The 12,841-nt window shown below is 51.0% G+C and overlaps 2 protein-coding genes across 2 annotated transcripts; one reads left to right on the top strand and one right to left on the bottom strand.

Moving 5' to 3' along the window:
* The first annotated feature begins 3,162 nt into the window (after positions 1-3,162).
* LOC6597710 (aladin) lies at positions 3,163-5,149 on the top strand. Its single transcript, XM_026990598.1, has 5 exons — positions 3,163-3,588; positions 3,665-3,794; positions 3,873-4,024; positions 4,092-4,468; positions 4,712-5,149. The coding sequence occupies exons 1-5, from the start codon at positions 3,188-3,190 to the stop codon at positions 5,050-5,052; spliced, it is 1,401 nt and encodes a 466-aa protein (XP_026846399.1). The 5' UTR covers positions 3,163-3,187; the 3' UTR covers positions 5,053-5,149.
* A 770-nt stretch (positions 5,150-5,919) lies between these two features.
* LOC6597709 (maestro heat-like repeat-containing protein family member 1) lies at positions 5,920-12,631 on the bottom strand. The gene is made up of 9 exons (XM_026990736.1): positions 12,413-12,631; positions 11,463-11,640; positions 8,898-11,389; positions 8,189-8,834; positions 7,644-8,115; positions 7,367-7,567; positions 6,318-7,211; positions 6,147-6,249; positions 5,920-6,062 (listed from the first exon to the last, which is right to left on the bottom strand). The coding sequence occupies exons 1-9, from the start codon at positions 12,564-12,566 to the stop codon at positions 5,920-5,922; spliced, it is 5,283 nt and encodes a 1,760-aa protein (XP_026846537.1). The 5' UTR covers positions 12,567-12,631.
* Positions 12,632-12,841: the final 210 nt, after the last annotated feature.

The following is a 12,841-nucleotide window of genomic DNA, read 5'->3' as shown; positions in this document are numbered from 1 at the left end:
ATCATGATTTTTTGCGAAAATCGTGAAAACAGTGATGTCCTCTTTTCTGATGGCAGTCGAATTGCAGGACTCTCGCGATCACGAAAAGCTATGCCTCGCCCGGATCGGCCACTGCTTACCCGAGATATAGCTTACAGAAAAAACCAGTATTTCAAAGATATGCAAATCTAAATCTTCAGAAGGCTATATCTCAGACAAATAGGGCCAGGTCGGTGAAGGACCAACTGTCCCAGGATCGCGAGGATCCAGACTGTCGAACGGCATCAAAATCTCGACTTCGAAAATGAGGCCGATTTTTGGCAAATTTAATGATGTAACCATCATGATTTTTTGCGAAAATCGTGAAAAAAGTGATGTCCTCTTTTCTGATGGCAGTCGAATTGCAGGACCCTCCCGATCACGAATAGACATGCCACGCCCAGATCGGCCGCTGTTTAGCCGAGATATTGAGTACAGCGAAAAACCAGTATTTCAAAGATATGAAAATCCACATTTTCAGAAGGCTATATCTCAAACAAATAGGGCCAGATCGGTGAAGGACCAGCTGAGGAAGGGCATGTAAAGCGCGAGGCTGTGTGCCTTGGCCTGGGTAGAATAAATGCAGAATCGTATCCTGGCAGTACAGAAGCTCACACCTTGCAAGATCCGAACCTTAAAGGCCATCGTCATCCTTCCACCTGGTCATCGACCACAAGGACTTTGACTGTGACAACCAAGGCAGAGGCTACGCGGGCTACTAGACTGTAGATAGATATCGTTGTTGTTAGGTTTTAGAATATACCCGTCCATTTATTTAAATAGTAGATACAAATGTTTAAACTTGTCTATTTATTTACATATACTAAGCTAAGTTTTGATGAATAAAACTTTTGAAAAATCATCCTTGCTGTATCCTGTATGGGGGAAGCTATGCAGATTACAAAAAGGCGTGGAACGCCCAGAGTGCACAAATAGAGGGAAAAACAAAAAATCTTTGATTGGGGAAAAGGTCCTTGATCCTTGATAAGGACCTCATTAAATCAGGGACATTTTTCCGAGCACAGGAAGCCTTCGCACGCCCAGATCGGGCCACAAATAGCGAAGAAAAATAAATATGTATGGTTGGGGTTGTTGGAGTCCTTACCGAAGGATCAAGGAAATTTGTTAGATCACGACGGGCCATGGCATCTTCCACTCAGGCCAAAAATAAGGAAGAAAACAAGATATATATGTCTGGAGAAAGTATCCTTGATCCTTGGTCCTTGATAAGGACTGCATTACATAAAGGATGCCATTCCGCGTACAGGAAGCCTTCGCACGCCCAGATCGGGCCACAAATAACGGAGAAAACAAAACAGGCTTGTAATTTGTTATTTAAAAAAAGGAAGTTCAAGAAATCACCGATAGGGGCGCCACCGTACAAAAAAATCGCGTCAAATGGCCAAAATCTGGATGGGATACCAGGCGAACAGAAATCAGCAGAAGGTCGCTGATTTAAAAAAAAATTTTCGAGCCCGCATAAGTATGCACCACTTTTTTGCATATTCTAACGTTACTTGCTGCTGATTCTGTTCGCCTGGTATCCCATCCAGATTTTGGCCATTTGACGCGATTTTTTTGTACGGTGGCGCCCCTATCGGTGATTTCTTGAACTTCCTTTTTTTAAATAACAAATTACAAGCCTGTTTTGTTTTCTCCGTTATTTGTGGCCCGATCTGGGCGTGCGAAGGCTTCCTGTACGCGGAATGGCATCCTTTATGTAATGCAGTCCTTATCAAGGACCAAGGATCAAGGATACTTTCTCCAGACATATATATCTTGTTTTCTTCCTTATTTTTGGCCTGAGTGGAAGATGCCATGGCCCGTCGTGATCTAACAAATTTCCTTGATCCTTCGGTAAGGACTCCAACAACCCCAACCATACATATTTATTTTTCTTCGCTATTTGTGGCCCGATCTGGGCGTGCGAAGGCTTCCTGTGCTCGGAAAAATGTCCCTGATTTAATGAGGTCCTTATCAAGGATCAAGGACCTTTTCCCCAATCAAAGATTTTTTGTTTTTCCCTCTATTTGTGCACTCTGGGCGTTCCACGCCTTTTTGTAATCTGCATAGCTTCCCCCATACAGGATACAGCAAGGATGATTTTTCAAAAGTTTTATTCATCAAAACTTAGCTTAGTATAAATAAATAGACAAGCTTAAACATTTGTATCTACTATTTAAATAAATGGACGGGTATATTCTTAAACCTAACAACAACGATATCTATCTACAGTCTAGTAGCCCGCGTAGCCTCTGCCTTGGTTGTCACAGTCAAAGTCCTTGTGGTCGATGACCAGGTGGAAGGATGACGATGGCCTTTAAGGTTCGGATCTTGCAAGGTGTGAGCTTCTGTACTGCCAGGATACGATTCTGCATTTATTCTACCCAGGCCAAGGCACACAGCCTCGCGCTTTACATGCCCTTCCTCAGCTGGTCCTTCACCGATCTGGCCCTATTTGTCTGAGATATAGCCTTCTGAAAATTTGGATTTTCATATCTTTGAAATACTGGTTTTTCGCTGTACTCAATATCTCGGCTAAACAGCGGCCGATCTGGGCGTGGCATGTCTATTCGTGATCGGGAGGGTCCTGCCAATCGACTGGCATCAGAAAAAGGGACATCAATTTTTTCACGATTTTCGCAAAAAATCATGATGGTTACATCATTGAATTTTCCAAAAATCGGCCTCATTTTCGAAGTCGAGATTTTGATGTCGTTCGACAGTCTGGACCCTCGCGATCCTGGGACAGTTGGTCCTTCACCGATCTGGCCCTATTTGTCTGAGATATAAACTTCTGAAAATTTGGATTTGCAAATCTTTGAAATAATGGGTTTCCCTGTGCGCCATATCTCGGCTGTGCGATAAAATAAACCAGTCAATTAGAAAATAGATTCCCTAATCGGATAAAATTATGTGGGCATGGCTAAATGTTCTATATAGCTATTCCACGAAATATAAAAATTGAAGAATATGTATAATAGAACTTGAGCTCGTCAGTATTTTTACGGTTTATTTTTATAGTAAGACGGTATGTTTCGGTATGTTTATGAGGGTTGGACGCTAGATTTTTTTACGCGGTTAGACTGCATTTTTTGTTTTTGTTTTTGGTTGGCGTGCTATTGATATTTGGATTTGGATTGGAATTGTGGATTGAAATTAAAGGTAAATGGCTGCCCTAAGCAATCTGAAACAATGCCCGCCGTTCTTCGCCCTGGCGGATCCGTCGTTCGGTGCCAATCATATTCCTGAGCTGGACAACTACCCTAGGATACATGTGAAGGGCGAGCTACACAATTCATCGGCTCAGCGTTTTTATGGCGGTCAGGGTTTCGTGCCGGTTCATGAAGGTGTGCTGAAACGCATCATTCGCACCTTCTTTGAAGGAGGTTTCTGGGATTCACTGGCGGAGACTCGCAGCGAAAAGACACGCGAACAGGCTCCCTGGTTAGGAAAGACCGGCGACTACATATCCCAGCTGCTGGGCATCGCCACTACGCTTAAGCTAAAAGTATTACCGCACACACACGATTTGAGTGCAGAGCGGATCGCCCAGTATGTGGAGACCAGGTATGTTTACTGAGATTTCTCTTGTCTAAAGGACTCACATTTTAGTCCGAGGTTTGCTGTTTTCTGTTTGCTGCAGGGATTGGATCGACAGCGATGTGCGCTTCATGGCATGGAACTGTCATGTGTTCAAACTAGCCATAGCTGGCATTGACGATGTGGTGCGCATCTACACCAGGAACACTGATGCAGCGACAACCGTACTGAAGGTGAGTCCTAGTCGCTTGGCACCCGCACACCAACTATTTCATCGGCTTAACCCAATCCATCATCCTGATACATTGCAGAGTACAACTCAGACACAAATCACGTGCATAGCCTGGCGTCCACTGAGTGTCACGGAGATCGTTATAGGCTGCCGTCAGGGTCTCTGCTTTTGGATAGTGGACAACACCATGATTCTGGGACGTACCAATTCGCCCAGTCAGTTCTTCAAGCAGTGAGTATTAAAGCATTATCAGCAGCAGCAAGAGTGAGTGGTATTCAATTGTTAATGGTATTCGCAGTCCCGAAAATCTTCCCATTACCTCCATGCAGTGGAACAAGCTTGGCAACCTACTGGCAACAGCTTCAATTGGCGATCGCTCGATCATCATCTGGCAGCCAGACAGTGGACTAATGGAGCCCCTCAAGAGACTGGGTCCGCCCGGATCCCTGCTCAAGTGGTCACCGGGCAATGATTGGCTCTTCGCTGGCACCGTGGATCGAGTATTTCGAGTGTGGAACTGCCACAACCATTGGACCACTGAGCGCTGGACGTGCGGCAACGGAGGCCATGTCCAGACTGCCTGCTGGTCCCCCTGTGGACGATTCCTGCTCTTTGTCAGTACCACCGAGCCGATTCTCTATCGACTGCAGTTTGTCCAGCAAACTCTGTTGAAATGTAAGTACGCACGCGAATGCGAATGCGAATGCTTATCCGATCAAATCAAGGGCAGCCTGGTCAAATGTTTGTCCCAGAGTAATGGGCAGAATGTGACCACCAGCGGCTGCCCAAGAGTAAACTAGTTAGCAACAGGTTGGCGGCTGCTTGAGCTTCCAGACCGCCTGTATAATGCTGCCAACACTTGAAACACCAGTTTGAACCCTATACTCACTTGTATATAATGACGTCTTTCCCCTCTAGCGACTAAGGACGAGAAGGAGGTACTGCCCATAGCCGACCTGAATGCTTGCAGTGCAGATGAAAATAGATCGCTGATCGGTGGCCCTGTCCAGCAGCTGGCCTGGGATCCGCGCGGCAACTACTTGGTGATCACCTTCAAGTCCACCAACCACATTGCCGTCTTCCGCACCTTCATCACAAAGTACGATCTGCAAATTTCGCCCGCCTATTATCTCAGTGGCGAGATCGCAGCAGAGCACCCCAGCTTCGTGTGCTTCCAGCCGCTGTACAAAGAAGACGAGCGATCGATTGTGACCATTGCGTGGTCCTCGGGACGTATCCAGTACTATGCCTTCGACTGATGTTATGCCACGATATAGGGTATTCAGAATGGTCGTTTTGTATTTTTTATTTTATATAGTTTCTGTAAGGGAATAAATTGAAAAAACGAAACTAAAATAGGAATGTATGTATCAATGGAAGAGGGAGTTGGAGCAACTTTATGTATACAATAAGAAAGGCTTGCTTTTCTTCATGGCTTCTTCTGGTAGACGCTCGACCTCTGCCTCTATCTACATATATGTATATGTATATGCATGTGTGTGTCTCTGACTCCCTTCAATCTGTGTTATCCCCGTCCCTCTTCAACACTTTATTCGATCCTCAACAGATAATTCATCTAATTCGAGATTCGTACTCGCTCATCTCGAAATTGCAACTATTATCAACGACTGACTATAAAACTACCAAGATGTGGCATACTGTTCTTACCTATGCTTCGTCTTTGACCGCACTCCTCGCTGCCTATCCGGCTTCGTCTTTTCGTCATTGCCTTCGGTCCCTAGAGTCCAAGAGAAAAATGCAAAGTCCTTGCCGATCGCAAAATTGAAATGGAATTGGTTCCTAATGCAATATCTTGACAATTGTATAGACTCTGCTATTATTTAGTTTTAAGACGCATTTCATGAACATGATTATAAATATTTGTATATCTGTATGGTGTATATATATAGTAAGTATATAACGTAATCTTGGAGTGGATAACAGAACATAAAGTTAAATACAAAACATAATGGTTGCAACCAGAACAACATAAACAATTAATGAGGCTACGCCGAGAATGCGTGGCGCAGGCGGGATCACACTTGAGAAATACTAAGTCACAATATAAACATGTATACATATCAATTTATATCCACATAGAGTAATAAATAAACGATTTGGTCCCTCTAGATGTCGCCGAAGAAGTATGCGAGGGCCGTGGCCGCCCGGATACGCACACCCGCCTGCTCGTCCTTGAGCAGCACGGACATCTTGCTGGCCACCGCCTCCGTTTGGGCATTGCGCTCGCTTAGAAAATTGTGGAGAATGCCTGCAAGAGATCGATCGATGATTACTCACTCATTAGTCTGGCTCGCCCTATCCGCCCTGTTCTGGCCTCCGCGCCTCCACTTACCAATCACAATGGCGGCACTTCCTCGCACCTCAGGCCACTGACTGCGCAGCTTGGGCATGCAAGAGTCGATAAAGTCTTGAATGTGTTCAGTCAGCTCCAGAGCCTGCGACAGACAGAACGGAAGATACGCTTTTACAAACGAAGAGAATAGAAAAGAACCCCTCCACTCACAATCAATTTGACAAAATCCACGACAAAGGTGCTGTAATTGAGCTGATGGCCATTCTCCTCGCCCAACTGCTGGTGGGCCATCTCCATGACCCGCGGGGCATTCAACAGGCGGCAGACACGCTGCAGGGTGCCACGGCAGGCACTAACTATGGCCGCTTCGCCCTCGCTGAGGTGCAGCAGCAGCGGAAAGAGATTGGCGATTAGCTGCTCTCGCAGGGCCTCCATCGATGAGCTGCTGGGCGAGCTGCTGCCATCGTCCTGCTTGCCCTCGCACAGGTCGCCGAACAGAATAATCGCCGCTTCGCGCATCTCGAGTGAGTAATTGCCGAAGAATGGCCGGATGCGAATTGTCAGAGAGACATGGAAGGACTCCACACGGCTGCTGGGCAAGGCCCTCAGGATGGTGGACAAGCCGCGCATGCTCTCCAGTGGTATGTTGATCAGACAATCGCCTACGGGATCGTCCACACCCTTTAGCAGGGCAGCAATAGCCGCCTCCGCGTACCGCGGCGCCTCGTGTTCCCCCAACTGGCCTACAAAGCCCATTCCCTGGATACTCAGGCCGCGCACCACCGCATTCGGGTCGCTTAAAGCTGCCCCGAGGTGCATCATGACGCAGCTGGCCAGCTCCCCGACCGGCTTAAGCGGTACCAGACGTGAGAACAGTCCGACAGCAGCCACACGCTGCCCGTCGTGGGGTGAGGCCACGTATTTGCTTAACGAATTCACCAGCTGACGCATCTGAGGACTCCCCAGCTGCAGCTGGTGGCCCAGACCGATGGCCATGGGCGTCAGCAGCTCGATGTAGCTGTGCCAGTCCGCACTGCTGGCTAGGTTGCTTGTCACGGTCAGCACATTGGCGATCTGCTCCATTTCGAGATTGGTGAGAAAGGCCTATTGAAAGAAAGGGAAAAAAGAAAGTCAACAGTAGTCCGAACAGATGAACAGTCACCCGTTGCTTGTCTGCGTATCTGCACCAGGAAAGTTTGCCATGCCCTTTGGGCAGGATGAGCACACAACCAAATGAAGCTACAGTTTCGGATTCGTACCTGGAACGTCTCGAGGGCTATCTGGCAGGGATTCAGTTTGATAAGCTCCTTGTTGGGCACGAAACCGAACTTTGACTTGCTCGTCTGCACTTGGCCGGGGCTGCTGGAGTTAGCCGGCATATTCGGGGATGCCAGGTTAGTGTAGCTGCTCAGCGAGGTCAGGAGCATGCTGAACATGTCTGCGAACCGCATATCCAGTTGCTGGATTGAAAGAGAAGTGAAGAGAAGGCGTCGTTAAGGGAATCCTTCGGATGATGGGTGGGGTGTGCAGTCTCACCCCTTGTATGTCCTTGCAGGGCAACATCTCGTGCAGGGCGCAAAAGATGGCAAATGGCTGGACACTAGCCAAGCGCTGACGCTCCAGCGTCGATTCCTGCGACCCCTCGTGCAGGCAAGCGCCGCTAAGCAACTGCAAGAAGTTGTCCAGCATGAGGCCCGTCAGGTCGGCATCGCTGCAGATCAGATGCCAGTACTCGACCATGTGGGCGTCGTAGGGCAGCGGTTGGCTGAGCATCTCGGCGCAGACCAGCTTAGGATGGTGCTTCGTAAGGGCCACCAGAGCTTTGAGGACGCCGGACTTGGCGCGCGGCACCTCGCAGAGTTGTAGGGCCAGCAGGCTGTCCTTCACGAGATCGGGAATGGCATGGAAGAGCTCGGAGCCCTTCTGCTGTATGAAAAACTTCAGCACGACACTGGCCCCGATCGTGGAGCTCTGCTCTGGGTCCCTCAGCGACAGCAGCAGGGTCTTGCTAAGGTGGAAGTAGAAAACGGCGATAATTAGCCAAACGCTAATTGGCAAAGCATTGCGCTTGGATTACTAACCAGAACTGCAGATACTGGAAGCTGGAGATACGCTGGGCTATAACCTTGGCTATGTCGCCGGCCAGGTCGTAGATCTGCTTCGGCTCGTCCGTGATGATGTGCTCCTTGATGGATTCGATCTCCTTCAGCCAGTCGGCGCTGCTGTCGATGCTGGCTATAGTCAGCGTCTCGTAGATGCAGGCTATCTCCAGTGTCTTCTGCAGTATCTCCACCGACACCTGGCGCACCGTTCCGTTCGAGTCGATGCATCGGGGCACAATCTTGCCCAGCATCTGGCCCGTCTGGTTGAACTTGGAGGGCGCCTCGCAACCGATCCGCATCGACTTGATGTACACGTCGAGGGTGTTGTTGAACACGTGGCTGGCACAGATGCGCACCTCCGAGTTCCTGTCGCGCGTCCAGCTTTCGAGGATGCCTATGATGAGGTCCAGCGTGGCTGGCGAGGCATCCAGCTCGACTATAGCGCGCACAAGGGCGTTCAGCTGCGGCAGAGATTCGTTGAGATGCTTCGCAAGAAAGCTGTTGCGCTCGTCCTCCTCCTGCGAGTCGAACTTCATCTTGAGCTGCTGGGCACAGCTGAAGAAGTTCTTACAGGCAATCTCAAATATGACGCCTCCATCCACACACTCCTCGCTGTCGGGACCACCTTCAATCAGGAAAGGGTTAGAGGTTAATCAAGTGAAAGTAAAAGTTCAAGAGGAGTTCGTACCTATGCGTATGAAGTCCGTGCCCAGCTTGAGGATTGTGGGCAGCAGGGGCAGGTCGTGGAAGGGCGCCTCGATGGGTATGCTGAAGACCGTCTCCATGATCTGCTTACGATACTTGAGTGGTGCCGGTAGCTGCTCCTTGGTCACGATCAGCTGATTGCAGATGCTAAGCAGCGTCTGAAGAATGGCCGACATGATGGTCTGGTCCTTGTGCCCGGCCAGCTGCTGCATGAGGAAGCTGAGCATGGTGTCATCGTCGAGGTGCTGCAGCGACTGCAGCGGATCGGCCTCGTCCATGATGCGGCCGAAGGCCTTTATCACCAGCAGATTGCTCTTGTAGTTCTCAAGCTCCTTGTGGGTGTCCTTGATGAAGTGTAGGTTGCTGAAGAAGCCCGTGGAATGCTTGCGTCCCCCCAATTGCGCCAGCTCCGACAGCTTCTTGATCAAGTGGCCGAGGTGCTGGCGGGATATATAGCCGAGAGCGCGGGCGCACGGCTCGATCTTCCGCTCGTACTCGGCGTGCTTGACGTGCTTGTCGAGACGCTCCTGCCTGGCAGTGGTCACAATCAGGTCGATCTTGGTATGGATGCACGCCACGTCCGTTACTTGAAGCAGGGTGAGGGCCACCGCCTGGAGCAGCATGCCGCGCTCGGCACTCACGTCCGGCAGCTGCCACTCGGAGTGTGGCAGCGTCATCGGATAGAGGTACATCTGATCCGCGAGCTTGTTCGCCAGCCGCTGGGCAAAGTGCTCATCGAGGCCGGTTAGGAACTCGTTCGTCTCCAGGATGAAGTCGTGTAGCTGCTGCCGGTACGCGCTCTCCTTGTTTATGTGCAGCAGGAGGTCCGGAATGCGGCGCTCCCATAGCTTATCCAGGGCAGGGTTCAGCTGCGGGTGGTAGTAGCGCAGAAAGCTGAGGATGTTCGAGCAGCGCTTGATGCAGTGCTGGTTACCCAGAAGGGCCAGGCAGCGGGCATATATCGACTCCGCGCCGGGTACCATCACTTTGCCGCGCTTCACCACCGATCGGTCATCGTGGCCAGTGGCCGCCACCGCTGTTGCTCCCGACGGAGGAACCGTTTCAGTATTGGCTGCTTCAGCGGTCATCTCGTCACCGGCGATGTCATACTCGATGTGGGGCGACTTGGCGAACAGGCTGGCCAGGCACTTGGCCAGGTTGCCGCAGATGTCGGTGTAGTCGAGCAGGACTAGATAGTTGAGGAGCTCGCGCTTGAGCAGCTCGTCGAGGGTGCCCACCGTGGAGGCCAGCATAAAGAGGGTGTTTTCGCAGCTGAGCGCCAGGTTGGCGTGCTCCTCGGCGGTGCCGTGCTCCTGGTTGAGCTTGCCGTAACGGCAGCTGTGACGCACCACGAACCACACGAACTCCTTGTCCCGGATGTGCGACTTCTGGGCGAGCGCGACAATGGTCTTCAGCAGGGTGAGCTTCATCTTGACGCTGCGCTCGCTGAGGATGAGCTGCTTGAGGCACTCGATGGTGGCTGGCAGGCGACTCTCAATGTGGCCGGAGCAGGTGTTTAGGAAGTGGGTGAGGATGAGCAGGGACTTGATGCGCTCCCGCTCACTGTTGTTCCGCAGGTGGATGATCAGCGTGTCCATGATCTTGGCCGAGTATGCGGGATGGCCGGCCAGCAGGTGGAAGCAGCGCAGCACCTCGTAATGGCCCTTCACCGTCTGCGGCTTCTCGTAGTCGGGGTAGACACAGACCAGGTCGAACAGATGCGACACGAGTGCATCTATAATCCCGTCCAGTACTTGGGCGTGCAGTGCGAGGTTCGTCTTGAGCACCGAGCACAGGAACTGTGTCACCGCGTTGCGGTCCACACTGCGGCGGTACAGGGCCAAGATCTGGGGCACCAGGCGCGCGGCCTGGTCCTGGATGCGGTCTCGTGGCAAGAGCGGATACATGCTGGAGAGCGCCTGGAGGATCTCCACGCACACTTTTGGCTCCCGCGAGTGGAGCCATTGATTGAATAGCACGTCGTAGGCCACACTTATCTCTGTGGAGCAGCTGATGGCCGTCTCGTCCTGCTGCTCATCCGTGTCCTGTCCCTGTCCCTGCTGCTGCTCCTCCTCCAGCACCGCCTCGCTGAAGCGACCAATGGCATAGGCGTGCGCCTGCTTGATGTGGTCCTGCCGTATCCCTCCCAGGTGCGGCAGACAGCGCGACAGGATCGCCTTGATGTGTGGCACCACGCCTCCCGGATTCTCTGTAGCCAACTGGCCCAGGCACTGCATCAACATAAAGTGGGGCACACCCTCAGGCCCCCCGGTTTGAGCTTGCAGCGCCTCCATTACAAGGGCACAGCCCTCTGGTCCGCTCCTGCCGATGGCCACAAGAATGCGCAGGGCGGGATTCTGAATGAGCGGTACGTGCTCCGTACTCCGCGTCAGCTCCTGCAGGGCCAGGGCAATCAGTTTCTGGCTAGCCGCACGCGGCAGTGTTGTATCCGCCCCCACCACGCGTCGTATACAGCTGCAGGAAAGGATAGAAATGGCAGGATTATTAGCAAGCAGGCAGGCCAGTGGGCCAGTGACGGACTACTTACTCCAAAAGCATGGAGACTGTTTGGTCGTTCATCTTGGGGTGCTCTGCGCGGTACTCTCCGAGGATGTCGGTGGCGCGCTCCGGGTGCGTCTCTAGTATCTTGACTATCGCCTGCTGCATGGCTCCCCGCACCTGCTCATCTTTATCCGTCAGTCCGTCGAATATATTGTGGAGCACACCTGATCCGGGCGGGAACGTGATTAGAGACAAAGAAAGGCGTATCATTCATTCAACGGGAACGGGAATCTATCTGGTTCAAAGTCAAGTATGCCCCACGGCCCACAGTCCACAGCCCCCACTGGTGTTTCGTTCCGTTCCACTAGTGCACTAGTGAGGAAAGTACAACCACACACACACACACATGCACACAAGCACGCACACATATGTACACCCGCAATGAATCACAGCAGCGGGGAATGCAAATACAAATACAATTTGTGGGTGTTATTGTGAAATACTGGCTGTTGTTGTTGTCGGCTCCAAAGGTTATGGAGATGCTTCTCTATGGCTTCAACTGCTCCAATTTCATCAGTGTGCTAGCTGCGGGAGAGGAGCGAGACAGTCAACAGGTCTGGTGGACACACACACACACACACCAGAATGCCTATACAGAATAGCAGATAACAATTCCATTTTCTCCCGTCATATCCATACCCCACCACCCCCAGCACAACAGTACACCACTAAAAATAAACACCAAAAGTAGTCCACCAGTGCGTGTGATTATCCTGTACTGTCCTGGCGCCCTAGATAATGCGTAGTTGTATTTATAGCCCAGGACCAGGACGGGGGTTAACCCACCACGTACCATCCCCCACACCAACATTAAACAGCATACATAGCTCCAGGGCACAATAACCACAATAACACCATGAAAAAACGCCCAGTGCCTAGCGCACAAGTCTGTGTCATGCCAGAGATTCTCACAGGCCTTTGTTTATAGCGAATTACCTTCCAGAACCGTTGGCTTATCAACTGGGGGCGATGCTGCACCCGATTGCGAGGCACCAGCAGCACCACCCGCACTGCCAGCAGCTGACTTGTTGGCTCCGTCTCCGGCTGGGGTTGCTGGGCCGCCGCCAGGACTCCGGTGACGCGGGTCCATCTTCTTAGTGGAATTACGTGTTCTCTTCCACTTCTCCAGCTTGCCGAGATTTCTAGTTGCTCAACGCGAATTTAACTGTAAATGCGAAGAAGGTGGGAAGCACAGAATAGAACAGCGGTGGCAGCGGCTTAGCCCACTTAAGCCCCCTCTATTAAAATAGTTCAACTTCTTGAGGAAAATGTCGGAAAATATTAACGATTGTACATTTTTCTTGTACATTCGTATCGTTTTTTCTCAGAACTTCAAAAAACACCACGATATCTTTCACCTGAACT

This window comes from Drosophila persimilis, unplaced genomic scaffold (genome assembly GCF_003286085.1).
Source record: "Drosophila persimilis strain 14011-0111.01,24,50 unplaced genomic scaffold, DperRS2 tig00000606-arrow-arrow-pilon, whole genome shotgun sequence".
NCBI lineage: Eukaryota > Metazoa > Arthropoda > Insecta > Diptera > Drosophilidae > Drosophila > Drosophila persimilis.
The sequence above is the reverse complement of the archived record's forward strand: the minus strand, read 5'-3'. Positions and strand labels throughout refer to the sequence as shown.